Source organism: Oncorhynchus nerka, linkage group LG4, assembly GCF_034236695.1.
Source record: "Oncorhynchus nerka isolate Pitt River linkage group LG4, Oner_Uvic_2.0, whole genome shotgun sequence".
Classification (NCBI taxonomy): domain Eukaryota; kingdom Metazoa; phylum Chordata; class Actinopteri; order Salmoniformes; family Salmonidae; genus Oncorhynchus; species Oncorhynchus nerka.
In genome coordinates, this window is record NC_088399.1 from 60,911,091 (window position 1) to 60,926,137 (window position 15,047).

General features: G+C 45.2%; 1 protein-coding gene across 1 annotated transcript in view; it reads left to right on the plus strand.

Annotated features, from left to right (window-relative positions):
* LOC115128306 (ephrin type-A receptor 7-like) overlaps positions 1–8,116 on the plus strand; it is a 213,325-nt gene extending 205,209 nt beyond the window's left edge. The window contains exons 15-17 of the mRNA XM_029658034.2: positions 4,868–5,058; positions 5,278–5,466; positions 5,611–8,116. Coding sequence (XP_029513894.1) covers positions 4,868–5,058; positions 5,278–5,466; positions 5,611–5,725 — 495 coding nt within the window. The 3' untranslated portion in view covers positions 5,726–8,116. The remainder of the gene's footprint in view (positions 1–4,867; positions 5,059–5,277; positions 5,467–5,610) is intronic.
* The last annotated feature ends 6,931 nt before the right edge of the window (positions 8,117–15,047 follow it).

Sequence of the window (15,047 nt, forward strand, 5' to 3'; positions counted from 1 at the left end):
TCTCTCTTCCTTCACTCTCTCTCTCTCTCTCGCATCCCCCATCTCTCTCCTTCCTTCTCTCTCTCTCCCCCCCATCTCTCTTCCTTCACTCCTCCATCTCTCCTTTCCTTCTCTCTCTCTCTCTCTCCCCCATCTCTCTTCCTCTCTCTCTCTCTCTCTCGCATCCCCCATCTCTCTCTTCCTTCACTCTCTCTCTCTCTCTCTCTCTCGCATCCCCCCATCTCTCTCTTCCTTCACTCTCTCTCTCTCTCTCGCATCCCCCATCTCTCTCTTCCTTCACTCTCTCTCTCTCGCATCCCCCATCTCTCTCTTCCTTCACTCTCTCTCTCTCTCTCCCCCATCCCCCCATCTCTCTCTTCCTTCACTCTCTCTCTCTCTCTCTCTCTCGCATCCCCCATCTCTCTCTTCCTTCACTCTCTCTCTCTCTCTCTCGCATCCCCCATCTCTCTCTTCCTTCACTCTCTCTCTCTCTCTCTCTCGCATCCCCCATCTCTCTCTTCCTTCTCTCTCTCTCTCTCTCGCATCCCCCCATCTCTCTCTTCCTTCACTCTCTCTCTCTCTCGCATCCCCCCATCTCTCTCTTCCTTCCTTCACTCTCTCTCTCTCTCTCGCATCCCCCATCTCTCTCTTCCTTCACTCTCTCTCTCTCTCTCTCTCTCTTCATCCCCCCCATCTCTCTCTTCCTTCACTCTCTCTCTCTCTCTCTCTCTCATCCCCCCATCTCTCTCTTCCTTCACTCTCTCTCTCTCTCGCATCCCCCATCTCTCTTCCCCCATCTCTCTTCTCTCTCACCCTCTCTCTCTCTCTCTCTCGCATCCCCCATCTCTCTCTTCCTTCACTCTCTCTCTCTCTCTCTCTCGCATCCCCCCATCTCTCTCTTCCTTCACTCTCTCTCTCTCTCTCTCTCCTTCATCCCCATCTCTCTCTCTCTCTCTCGCATCCCCCCATCTCTCTCTTCCTTCTCTCTCTCTCTCTCTCTCTCTCGCATCCCCCATCTCTCTCTTCCTTCTCTCTCTCTCTCTCTCTCTCTCGCATCCCCCCTTCTCTCTCTTCCTTCCTTCACTCTCTCTTCACTCTCTCTCTCTCGCATCCCCCCATCTCTCTCTTCCTTCACTCTCTCTCTCTCTCTCTCCCCCCATCTCTCTCTTCCTTCACTCTCTCTCCTCCATCCCCCCATCTCTCTCTTCCTTCCTTCACTCTCTCTCTCTCTCTCTCTCTCTCTCGCATCCCCATCTCCTCTTCCTTCTCTCTCTCTCTCTCTCGCATCCCCCATCTCTCTTCTTCCTTCTCTCTCTCTCTCGCATCCCCCATCTCTCTCTTCCTTCACTCTCTCTCTCTCTCTCTCTCGCATCCCCCCCACTCTCTTCTTCCTCTCTCTCTCTCTCTCTCGCATCCCCCCATCTCTCTCTTCCTTCACTCTCTCTCTCGCATCCCCCCATCTCTCTTCCTTCACTCTCTCTCTCTCTCTCTCGCATCCCCCCATCTCTCTCTTCCTTCACTCTCTCTCTCTCTCTCGCATCCCCCCATCTCTCTCTTCCTTCACTCTCTCTCTCTCTCTCGCATCCCCCATCTCTCTCTTCCTTCACTCTCTCTCTCTCTCTCTCCCATCCCCCATCCCCTTCCTTCTTCACTCTCTCTCTCTTCCTTCACTCTCTCTCTCTCTCGCATCCCCCATCTCTCTCTTCCTTCACTCTCTCTCTCTCGCATCCCCCCATCTCTCTCTTCCTTCACTCTCTCTCTCTCTCTCGCATCCCCCCATCTCTCTCTTCCTTCACTCTCTCTCTCTCGCATCCCCCCATCTCTCTCTTCCTTCCTCATCTCTCTCTTCCTTCACTCTCTCTCTCTCGCATCCCCATCTCTCTTCCTTCACTCTCTCTCTCTCTCTCTCTCATCCCCCATCTCTCTCTTCCTTCACTTAACTCTCTCTCTCTCTCCCCATCCCCCCCATCTCTCTCTTCCTTCCTTCCCCACTCTCTCTCTCTCTCTCTCTCATCCCCCATCTCTCTCTTCCTTCCTTCACTCTCTCTCTCTCTCTCTCGCATCCCCCATCTCTCTCTTCCTTCCTTCACTCTCTCTCTCTCTCTCGCATCCCCCATCTCTCTCTTCCTTCACTCTCTCTCTCTCTCGCATCCCCCATCTCTCTCTTTCCTTCCTTCACTCTCTCTCTCATCCCCCATCTCTCTCTTCCTTCACTCTCTCTCTCTCTCTCTCGCATCCCCCATCTCTCTTCCTTCCTTCACTCTCTCTCTCTCCCTCTCGCATCCCCCATCTCTCTCTTCCTTCCTTCACTCTCTCTCTCTCTCTCTTCATCCCCCATCTCTCTCTTCTTCCTTCTCTCTCTCTCTCTCGCATCCCCCCCATCTCTCTCTTCCTTTACTTCTCTCTCTCTCTCTCGCATCCCCATCTCTCTCTTCCTTCACTCTCTCTCTCTCGCATCCCCCATCTCTCTCTTCCTTCCTTCACTCTCTCTCTCATCCCCCATCTCTCTCTTCCTTCACTCTCTCTCTCTCTCTCGCATCCCCCATCTCTCTCTTCCTTCCTTCACTCTCTCTCTCTCCTCTCGCATCCCCCCATCTCTCTCTTCCTTCCTTCACTCTCTCTCTCTCTTCTTCACTCTCTCTCTCTCGCATCCCCCCATCTCTCTCTTCCTTTACTCTCTCTCTCGCATCCCCCATCTCTCTCTTCCTTCACTCTCTCTCTCTCTCTCCCCCATCTCTCTCTCTTCCTTCACTCTCTCTCGCACCCCCACCCCCCTCTCTTCTCTTCACTCTCTCTCTCGCACCCCCCACCTCTCTCTTCCTTCTCTCTCTCTCTCTCTCTCGCATCCCCCCATCTCTCTCTTCCTTCACTCTCTCTCTCGCATCCCCCATCTCTCTCTTCCTTCACTCTCTCTCTCTCTCTCGCACCCCCATCTCTCTCTTCCTTCACTCTCTCTCTCGCATCCCCCATCTCTCTCTTCCTTCACTCTCTCTCTCTCTCTCTCTCGCATCCCCCCATCTCTCTCTTCCTTCACTCTCTCTCTCTCTCGCATCCCCCCATCTCTCTCTTCCTTCACTCTCTCTCTCTCTCTCTCGCATCCCCCATCTCTCTTCCTTCACTCTCTCTCTCTCTCTCGCATCCCCCATCTCTCTCTTCCTTCACTCTCTCTCTCTCTCGCATCCCCCCATCTCTCTCTCCTTCACTCTCTCTCTCTCTCTCTCGCATCCCCCATCTCTCTCTTCCTTCACTCTCTCTCTCTCTCTCGCATCCCCCATCTCTCTTCCTTCACTCTCTCTCTCTCTCTCTCGCATCCCCCCATCTCTCTCTTCCTACACTCTCTCTCTCTCGCATCCCCCATCTCTCTCTTCCTTCACTCTCTCTCGCTCTCTCTGCATCCCCCCATCTCTCTCTTCCTTCACTCTCTCGCATCCCCCCATCTCTCTCTTCCTTCACTCTCTGTCTCCCGTCTGTCTCAAGCTCTCCACATGTGCAGCCTCTCTGTCCCCTCCCTCACCCCATTCCCTATGCGATTACCTTCTCTACCTGTTCATCTCTCTCTTCTCCTTTCTATTTATACGTTCTCTTCTTCCCTTTTGCTCTCTCTCTCTCCTCTCCCCTCTAAAACTGTGTGAACTCTGACTCGGGATAGCTCAGATCTTATTAAAGAGGGAAAGCCACAGGTGCTTCTCTAAGAGACTCTTTGGCATAAGTCCACTTCAGCTCTGTGACCAATCCTATTTCTCTTAAGGACACCACGTCCCTTTCTAGTGGCCGTCCCAAAGTGCCACCACGCGCCCCGCTCTTAGAGGAAGCATAAAATCCCGGCAGAAAGCGACAGTCTCTTTTAAGGAAATGAAAGTGTAGCTATTTTAGGAGGGTGTGGAGATTGTCCAATCGATAGCACCCTGCCATCAGCTGTTTGTGTGAGAAGTCGATGAGGGTGTTTTTTTGTTCCCTGCTCCCTCCCTCCCCTCTCTCCTTTTCCTAGACAGTTAAAAAAAATAAAAAATACTTTTGAAGAAAACAAGACTTCCGACGAGCACAGCAGGAAGTGTTGCGTGAGACTTTGTTGAAGAGGAAAGTGAGACAATGTGATTTCAAAGTGTCTTTGATCCAAGGCAGCATCATGACTATTAAGAGTAGACAGAGGGTTCGTCAGAGTTCACAAAGTTCACTTTTAAGCCAACCGCTTGTTCGTGCAAATATGCCGTCTAAAATGACTCCTTACGAAAACGTTCCACTGAACAATAAAGTGGCAAACTAGACGACCGTGTCATGTTGAAATGACCGACTATGAACCCTCCCTCGGCTAGGATAGGAACCGTGAGGGTTTATCACGATCCAGACATTTTGTCTACCTCCATGTTCACGGCACTGAACTCTCCAAATGAAATGTCAAAGTCCAAGCTGGCTGAGCGCTTGAGATATTAATGCACTAAACGGATAGTTAATATCACCGTTAACTCACCCAGACCCACACCCTGCTCTAACATGCCCTTTGTTTTTCATCTCTGATGAAATGGAAAATTCTAGCCAATGGAGAAACACTGTTTGGTTGAATTGAGGTCAGGATGGAACTGAAGAGGACAGTGTTATTTGGTGAATGTGATTCAAAGGAACATTTTCAACCTTTTTTTGTTTTGTTTTATTGACGGGTCGAGCTTTTTCTTGGGAGCACGGTTTTCTACAACTGAGAGGTGATATTTTTGAAGTGTTTTTGGAGCAGTCTTTACAGGGGGGACCGATCTGTTTGATGGGTTCGCTCTTTGAGAGAACCTTGCGTAAAGGGATATTGTTTCGGAGATCTCCTGAAGCTACCGGAGTCCTCGTTCACTATCAACATTTCTCCCCGTAGGTTAACACGCCTTCTCTCTCCGTCTCGTCCTAGGTGATCAAAGCGATCGAGGATGGCTTCCGCCTGCCCGCCCCTATGAACTGTCCACCTCACCTCCACCAGCTGATGTTGGACTGTTGGCAGAAGGAGAGGACCGAGAGACCCACCTTCAGCCAGATCCACTCAGCTCTCAGCAAGAGCATCCGCAGCCCTGACGGCATCGGCTCCTCCACACTGGCACGCAGGTAGGACATAGGCCACTGGAAACCATGCTTAACATGGGCTAAACATGGGCTAACATACAGGCTAACAGGTAACAGGACTCTGCTGGCCAACGTGGGCTGACATGGAAATGGTTTATGTCGTCCAAGCAGGTTCCCCACGTCCCACTGAGTTTTGATACTAGCGCTTATGATAACAATAGACCCATGAATCTCTCTCTCTCTCTATCTTTCTATCCGTAGAACCCTCCCTCAGCTAGGAACCCTCCCTCTGGGCTCCTCCATCTCCCTGGCAGAGCGGACTCTTCCGTCGTTCCCCTCGTTTAACTCGGTAGGGGAGTGGTTGGATGCGGTGGACATGGGGCGCTACAAGGACAACTTCACCGCGGCAGGATACTGCTACCTGGAGTCTGTGGCCCGTATGACAGTCCAGTGAGTGGCTCTGAATGAGCGCGTGTGCGTTGATGCGTGAACAAGTGTGCGTTTTCCGTAAGCCTTGCTTTTATGCGCTTGCGCACCTGAATGTGAGTTGGTATAGTCTAACGGATGTCTTTGTGCTGTGGGTCTCCTTCACAGAGACGTGTTGAGTCTAGGCGTCACCTCTCTGGAGCACCAGAAACAGATCCTGTCTGCCATCCAGACCCTTAGAGCCCAGGTCATCCAGATGCACGGCAGAGGGGTGCAGGTCTGACCTACACACACACACACACACACACACACATACACACACATACACACACGTGCAGACGGACGGACGAGCGGATGGATAGAAGGACCCGTCGCTCATTCAGATGGACGAAATCAAGTGGATAGTGAGGTGGGCAAAGATACACCCACACTTCACCCACCCACTCTTTCCCCTTCTCTCTCCCCCGTCTTGCCCCTCCTCCCTCTCTTAAGTCCTTGGGAAGGAGGCATCTTCCAGTCATGTGATCAGCGTACTCTGTCGGAGGTCACATGACTTCTGTCTGCACGCTGACCCGAATCAACTAAATCGCCTCTCTTACAACTGGCCCTGGAGCAGTAGTTAAATAGACTTAAAACTACCCTGATGGAGAAGTACTGTCCATCTAAAATGTCTGGCACTCTACCACTTGTCTCAGAACATGGGGTAATAACATTTCCTTGATGGAGAAGAACAGTCCCCTCAAGTGATACTCTACTGAACCACTGGTCTCAAAACTGAGGTTAAAGCCACCCTGGTTGAGAAGTACTGTTCATCTAACAGGGCTGGCCCACTACCACTGGCCTCAGTACAGTGGGATAAGGTACCAATGGAGAAAGTGCTGTCTGTCGAACAGAGTTGACATTGTAAATCTGGTCTCAGTTCAGTGGTTAAAAACCTCCTATCCCGGTTGTTTGTTCAAGTGACAGGTTCCCACGTTGTGGGCGGAACCCAGGCTGTGTCTTGTCTTAGCCCGACCAATCATGAGGCTGGAAAAAACGTACCTTCAGGAAAAAACGACCGATTTAAAAACAACTAGGAATTTGTGTAAATCAAAACAATGGATTTACGTGTATTTGATTGTTCATTCCTATTTCGTCTGTTACACAATTGATCTTTTTTCTAACATTTTTCCATTAACTGTGTCTGCTCTCCCTGTGTGGAATGGCTAATGTCCCTTAGCCGGGATGTCAGTGGTGTGTCATGTAGCGTCTCGCTAATATATTTCTCCCATCTAAAAAGCATTTTCACTACAAGGGTATATTGCACTGTTAAGAATAAAGGTCAAGTCTCAAGCTGACATACAGTATATTTAATATGTATTCATTTTTATTTATGCATTTACAGTTTACAGACTCTCACACAACCTCCTGACGGGAAGAGGTTACGAGGGTCAAAATAGCCATACTTGATTGAATAAATAATCAATTACATTTTGTGTTTAAGGATGCTGCAAAGCACATGTCCTCTGGTTTCAGTGTAAATCATGAAATATTTTTTTTTACAGTTCGAGGGATTCTGTTACTGAATAATGGTGTCCTGTACTGAACAAGGTATTATGAAGAGGACTTACACTATAGTATGTTGACTGTTTTCTTCTCATAGACAGGGGTATTGAATCATTTGGATACTGTTAACAAATCACCAGTAGTTGATATAGGACTTATACAATTTGAGTCCAGTGTCGCTGGATGTACGGTATCGATGTGTTGCATTATAGAAACAGTATTGCAGTATTTCAGAATGTCGTAGAGTGATCTCATTTATTTATTTTGGGGAGAGGGGGGGGTCAGCAACTCAAGCTGACATAGGACCCACAACCCCCCACTGCATCTACAAGCCCTTCCATTTGTCAGTATTATGTATTTTACAAAAACGGTAACATTTAATCGTAGTTAACACGTTTTGGGGAATTATTTGATTTCTATCATACTCATGTAGCTAGCTACACAGTAGATGTTTTATTGGTTCCGTTTGGTTCGTAGATGGGTTATTGTAATAGTGAGGTATCTGGTATGAAAGGACTACCAGTGTATGTCCTCCTCTCTTCCCTACATACTCTCTCTTTGTAGCTGTTTTGCCTTAACATTACTGTATATAAACCCAAAATATACTCCTAGGCTGCGTTTACAAAAGGCACAATTCTGATATTCTGCCCATTTATTGTAGAAAGAGCTAATCTGATCGGTCGAAAGACCAAAAGTGGAGAAAGATCAGAATTGGGCTGCCTGTGTAAACGCAGCCCTATAGACTCACACACATGCACATATCTAGAAAGTCTCACCACCCCTGTATATGCAGACACCAAAATAGACCTTTCGCTAGCGACTTAACTCAGTTGTTGTCCCCCCCACCCCCTCCCACCCACTGTTTACTACTCGACGATTACAAAATGTTTAATACTGTAAATATGTATTTGAAAATGCAATCTATTTTTATAATTTCTTTGAAGAACAATGTGTTGAAAATATCTGCTCACTGTGTAGGGGTTTTATTGTTTAAATGTAGGGCCGTTGCCAATGAACGTGTGTGTTTGGAATATTAAAACATATTTTCTTTGTTTAGTTTTTGGATGATTTTTACCTGTTAGAAAGACAGATGGCTGTTGCAATATTGAAATGAGTTATAAAAAAAACTATCTCCTTAAGAGCAAGCGTTTGTCTGTGTTTTTGGGGTGCTTCAGGCTTTGAGCTAGATTCTGTTCTTGCTTCCAATGCAAGTCTGGCTGCATCATTTCACAAGGGGAATGAATCAATCAGCTCACAGAAAACTAAACTCTTTCAGTTCACCTTTTTGTTTTGTTCTTCTCTGCAAACGTTCTGTTCACAACCTCATGCAAGAACTCTCCGGATTGAATCCAGGCCTTAATTGAGAAAGAGCCCTGGAATTGTGGTCAGGAGTGAATCCCAGGCCTCAATCTTGTTCTGGGGAAGCTCCTCCAAAGATGGTGGATAAATGAAGATGTCTTACTCAGGCCGTTTACCATTGAAAGAAAATTGTGTCAGTTCCGGTCTGTTTAAGGGGTGACTCTCCCATAGGCACCAGTGCGATAGCAGCTGGATCTGGTCTGCTTAGTTAATTTGCTGTATATGAACCACAAAAAATGAAGGAGTGGGATGTCTCACTTCCTCTTCTGTCTCTGGCGCCACTTTAAGTGCAGAACTAATTTGATTAGTTGGATGACAGCTTTGGGCAGAGCTTAGAGTGACACGTCAGTGGAGTTTACATGTGACATGTTTTTTTTTTAAAGAAGGCCTTATGGGTGGTAGCCAAGAATTTAACTCCATGACTTATGATGGAGTTGAGTGGTGACGAGTGTGGGTGGACTGAACCTCTGACTTTGGCAGCTCCTGCTCCTCTACTCTATTTAAACCATAACGAGGCCACTCGGGCCAGGTGACCTGTCGAGCAGAGGATTATGGGCCGTGTAGTCTTTACCATGATGGCCAATTTAAGACAAACACCCCCTGCGATGCCCGTAGGTGGAGAGGCTTGTCATATCACCTTTGTGTGGTATTGTAACAACATGAGACAGACAGCGGTTTAAGAAATAAAAATGGTACATTTTAATAAGAATTGAAATGGTTACAGGGAATAACTAAAGTTGGAAAATGTGTTAAAAGCTACAACTCAGGAATTTGAAGTAGGTAACTCTTACTCCAGGTAGTGTTCTCCTTACAGCCACTAAATTAGCCCATGTCAGCTAAACATTTTTAGGTTGCTAAGTAAGTTAGTCTAGCCAGCTGAGTCATTCCAAAAGAGTGCAGTTTCTGTCCTTTTGAAAGTAAAAAATTGTAGAAATTGTGCACCAATATTACATTTTTAAAAGCCTGGTATATTAAATTTCTCTTTAATATAGACCACATGGAGAATTAAATCAGATTTTTAACATGAAAAAAAGAATTGCTAAAGTGCCAAAATTTGACATCCCTCCGTCTCCCTCTGTGACTTCCTGGAAGATTTTAAACCACTAAACCTCAACATTTCTCCAAATTTTTAAGCATCATTGTAAAGTCCTGGTTATGTGGTTGCTTTGAAAAAGTCATTTCTGAAGATTGTGATTCATTTACATCTGTCGCCCATTTAAAAGGTCAACCCTGTTACATGAACTCTCTATTTAGAAGAAACGTTGAACATCTATATAACACGTCAACCCTTTTACCCATAGATAGACAGACTAGAAATGGTATAACCATTTCCATTTGTTTGTGAAGTTTCCCCGTCACAAGAGGATTCATGGCTGATTTAAGATGATATTGTCAAGCCTGTTACTTTATTTGGCACTTAATAGGCTTTTTTTTTTTTTTTTACCTTTTTAGATGGGAATACTTGTTTTTTATGAAGTTGAACATGTGCTCTTTGTGACAGAATGTTAAAATGAGGTCAAATAAACAACAGAAATGTTACAAGTTGCACTTCTTACAAGACACCGAATTGGTGGAATGACCCAGGTTTTTAAAGTATAGTAATTATGTAATTATGCCCATGGGCCCTGACCTCCAGAAGGCCCACATTTGATTTTGTTAGTCAATCTCACCTGATATGAACATGTCCTAAATCAATGCAAAATGTGTAATATTGCAGAAAATTAGCTTTAAAACTGCTACTTTTCTCAAACCCCTTTCAGAATGTGTAGGACACGAAATGCATGCCAGTACACATTTTTGTGTGAGGTGTGTGCACATTTAAGCGTGCACGTATGGTTGCGTGAATGAGTTCTGATGATTGCCTCAAAGAGGGAGCGCACAAATCCATACTCTTTATTACAGTCTTATTGAAGTTGAGGTAATTAGTTGGTGAGTTAATTAGATTAATCTCCACGCTATTGCTGCTTGGTAAACACACTGCCTTCTACACCAGGGATCATCAACTAGATTCAGCAACGGACGGTTTATTTGTGCGGATGGTCAGGGGGCCGGAACATAATTACAAATCATTTGTAGACGGCAAATTGATGGCAAGAAGCTCAAACAGATATGTAATACTAAAACAGAATAATTAAAGACTTGACTAATTTGTATACGATCACGTTTTTCTCTATTATGCGTGGGAATACTTGAACATATTTCTTAAATTAAAATCACTTGGGGCTAATTTCCTGATGTTTTTGTCTTATATCCAACAAAATTATAGATTTTTTTGTTGCTCAGGGCCAAATAAAACCATTCGCCATTTGGGGAACAATGTTCTACACAATCAACAATACCTCCACCCACCAGATTTTCATAAACCCAATGAACTCTTCAAATAAATGTAATATTTTACATAAATCTTTTTCCATTTAATCTGTGATTGGATTACCAATATCCAGCAAAATGGCAGTAACTGATCTCATTGGGCATTGAGACGTGTTTCCACCATCAGTACTCGACCCAGCCATTCAACCCACAGGGTTTTCCATCAAATGGGGGGACAAAGGCGTCAGGGAAAAGCAAAGTAGGTGGGATATGTTTCATGATCAACAACTCTGTGTGACCACGGCAATTTCTAAAAGCTCTCGTAGTTATCTCCCGAGGGAACTTTCTATCGTTATCCTCACGGCTGTATAAATGACCACTTGATGCCACTTGAGTTCTCAAGGATTTATACAGGACTTTTAATAAACTGAAAGAGGCACATCCAGAAGCTGTGTTCGTTGTGACTGGGGATTTTAACAGAACAAATTTAAGGACCGGTTTATCAAATTCCACACACACACTCAGACCAGACTTTGGATCACTGCTACTCTCCCTTCCAGGATGGATACAAAGCCCGCCCCCTTTTCGGCAAATCAGATCACTCCTCCATCCTGCTCCTAACCACCTTTTAGGTAGAAGCTGAAGCAGGAATTCCCCGTGACTAGAACTGTCGGAAGATGCTTCAGGACTGTTTTCCCTTCCGTGGACTGAAATGTTCTGGGTCGTCTCCGAGAATAGTACACTGCCTCTGTCACTGGGTTCATCAGGAAGTGCATAGAGGATGTTGTTCCAACGGTGACGATTCGAACAACCAAAAACCCCAACCAAAAACCATGGTTAGATGGCAGTATTCGTGCAAAACGGAAAGCGTGAAGTACAAACCGTCCAGCTACGACCTCTGAAAGGAAATCCGAGGCAAAAAGACAGTACAGGGAAAAAGTCCCAATTCAATGGCACAGACACAAGACGCATGAGGCAGGGACTTCAGCTAATTCCGGATTAAAAGGGAAAACCAGATGCATCGTGGACACTGAAGCCTCACTTCCAGATAAGAAAAACAACATTGCGCCGGGCACTGCGGGCCCCCCGCTGCTAAGGAAGATTGTGGGCTCTCACATTAGTTGGCTACAGAGTTCAAGACATTCAAGCGTGTTAACCTCCCCCAGGGGTGTGTGCTTAGCTCCCTCCTGTACTCTGTTCACCCCCGACTGCATGGCCACACACGACTTCAACTCAATCAAGTTGGCACACGACAATGGTAAGCCTGATCAACGACGAGACAGCCTACAGGAAGGAGGTTAGAGCCCTCGCCGAGTGGTTCCAGGACAATAACCTCTCTCTCAACGTCAACAAAACCAACACTCTTAAAAATAAAAGGTTCCTCAGATTGCACCTTAAGGTGCTTTCAGGAACCTTTTCCCTGATCCTCAAATAACCTTTTCGGGTGTTAAGTTTCCTGTAGGAACCTTTCATGTCCCATGTATTCTATTATGAATAATAATATTAACAAGAATAATACAAATAGCATTGAGTGGCAAATGAATTTGACTTTAATAGTCCTTCAGTGAGTAGCTCCTCTCCATCCAGGAAGAGTTGGATGTGTACGTCATCCGCTAAGGGATTCCTCGCTATTCTTATTCTAGGTGAACTTTACACACTGTAAAAATGCCACATTTAAGGTTACTCAAGTCCTGTTTCAAACAGTAAGTTAACAACTGAGCACAGTACACCTTACACAGTACTAATTTGCAAATTATTTATTTGCCTGCAGGGAAATGCATACCCTGTCTGTGACTCACAGCCCACTTGGATCTTCTTTGAAGAGGTAGTGGAGGAGCGAAATGGCTGCAGTGATCTTCAGACCTTAAAGTGGTGCGTGTGTAATAAAAAGCCTGGATCAATAGAATAAGAACGGCTCCATTCTGTTAAGGGTACATTTTACATGCAGTTACATTGATTAAAAAAACCTTTGGGAACCTCCTCCGTGTGCGAGAGAGATGCAGCAATTCTACGGCCATACCCCTCTCCATTTCTGCTATGATTTTGTCGGCCATTGTGCCAAATCCGGACAGAATGTTTCTGTCCATATCGTACCGAATTTGCTTCTCACGTCTGCGAAAATCTGAAAGAATTTGTATCTAATGCATCAATATATCTTGGATTCAGATGACAGTACTTGGCTATGTTACATTAGTTGTGCTTTTTACCATTTCTTTCTATCATACTTTTTGTCTACTTACAATGGCTGACAAACGGAGTGCTGGGTAATGTTTGAAAATGTCCTTGGTGCCTTGTGGTTTCATACAGTTCTCCCTCACTTTTTGGTACTCCACCTGCATCTTCTCAACATGTAACTTCTGCCTGAAGGAATCCTCACCAGTCTCCGTCTGATATTGATACATACAGCATCAAACATGATCAAGTCTATAGAAAAAGGCTAAATGTCCCATATTCACAAAGCATCTCAGAGTGCTGATCTTGGATCAGGTCCTCCCCCACATGTCCATACAATCTTATTTATGATCGTAAAAACTGATCCGGGTTCGACTTTGACGCACTGAATATGCGCCATTATTTGTGTGTAGTTACCTTGGCTATTTTGGTCAGGTCTTCATGTTTTGGTAGCGTCTGGTCTCATTTGTTTCACTTGCCTCTCAAACCTCTTCTGCATTTCCTGCACTTGTGCAACGTGAGCAAGCGGCTGCCACTCTTCTTTTTGTATTTATTTTTTATCATGCCCGTGCCATGACTCCTTAAAAAATCAAATGTGGAGAGGAGAAATGTCAAGATGGATTATTGGGGCTGAGGTCAGAAGAGCAGACGAGAGATGGTCTTGTTATGCTGCTGGGAATGTGATAGTTTAACATTGTGAGAAGAAAATATCCAAGCCAACACAATATGGTGTAAAAAGGTTATTACTGTGAATGAATGTGTATAGGAAAACTGAAGAAATCTTTCATATCCCTTCCCTGTCTGGTCTCTCAACGAGGGGTACTTTTGAATGAGCGCTGTGCACACATCCATGTATTGCTGGGGTACCTAAAGCAAATGAGAAACGTACAACATTACATTTTGACGAACAATTCTGTTTGTAATACAAATTACATTGATGAGGTTGATTATCATCATGCAAAAGTTGAGTATGTCCTGTGCTATGCTATCAGCTGCAGTGATTATGACAACGGTATGGACAGACGGAAGGGCTCGAGGTGACGCTGATGCACACGCACGCACGTGCCCATTATGATTCATAAGTGAGGAATTTAGATCATTAACATGAAGCTAAGATCAGTATATTACATAACTATAGTCACAAAGTGTTGGTACACATGAAGTCGAACAACATCTGCACAATCTGAGACTTCCACAGTAGGAAATACATTTGAAAAATCCTGGAAATCTAAACACAGATGGCCAGACTCTTAGGCTGATTGATGTGTCATGCTGAAGTCCAATTGGTGGGTACTTGTGCTGGACAGATGCTGGGTCATTTTGCTGGGCTGTTTGCTGCAGCTGTGAACTAACAATAACACCGTTTAGTGCTTTCAGGCTCTGAAATAACAAAACTGCAGAGAATTGGAATAGGATCAATGATGCAGATAACAGTCATGCATTGACTTACCCTATTTACAGCTTTTAGATTCTCCATTCATTTTGTGAATTTGATTCGGACTTTAATTATTGGAACCAGTTGCTCCACCATTCTTTTGGTCCAATGACATCAATGTCACTCCCATCAATTTGGTGCTCTGTGGGGGAAAAAATATACAAAATAACAGTTCTGGTCAGTGATGTCACTGTAGGAAACGCATATGAACATGTGGAAACAAAAGTGTGTTGTGCTTATTAATAAGTTAATAAATCAATTAATTTTCACTAACTGCAATCCATTGGTGGAATGGACACTTCCCTCTGGGTCCCTGTCTCCAGCTAACCCATGGAAATCCATCTCATCAACAGGCCTAATCCATTGTTGACTGTGTTGAACCATGTATGCTGGGTGAAGGCTGTTGAAACTGGCTGGTAGTATCAAATGTATTCATAAAGCCCTTCTTACATCAGCAGATGTCACAAAGAGCTATACAGAAACACAGCCTAAAACCCCAATGCAGATGTAGCTAGGAAATTCTCCCTAGAAAGGCAGGAACCTAGGAAAAAACCTAGAGAGGAACCAGGCTATGAGGGGTGGCCAGTCCTCTTCTGGCTGTGCCGGGTGGAGATTATAACAGAACATGGCCGAGATGTTCAAATGTTCATAGATGACCAGCAGGGTCAGATAATAATAATAATAATAATCAGTGGTTGTAGAGGGTGCAACAGGTCAGCACCTCAGGAGTAAAGGTCAGTTGGCTTTTCATTCAGGCTTTTCATTCAGATCATTCAGAGTATCT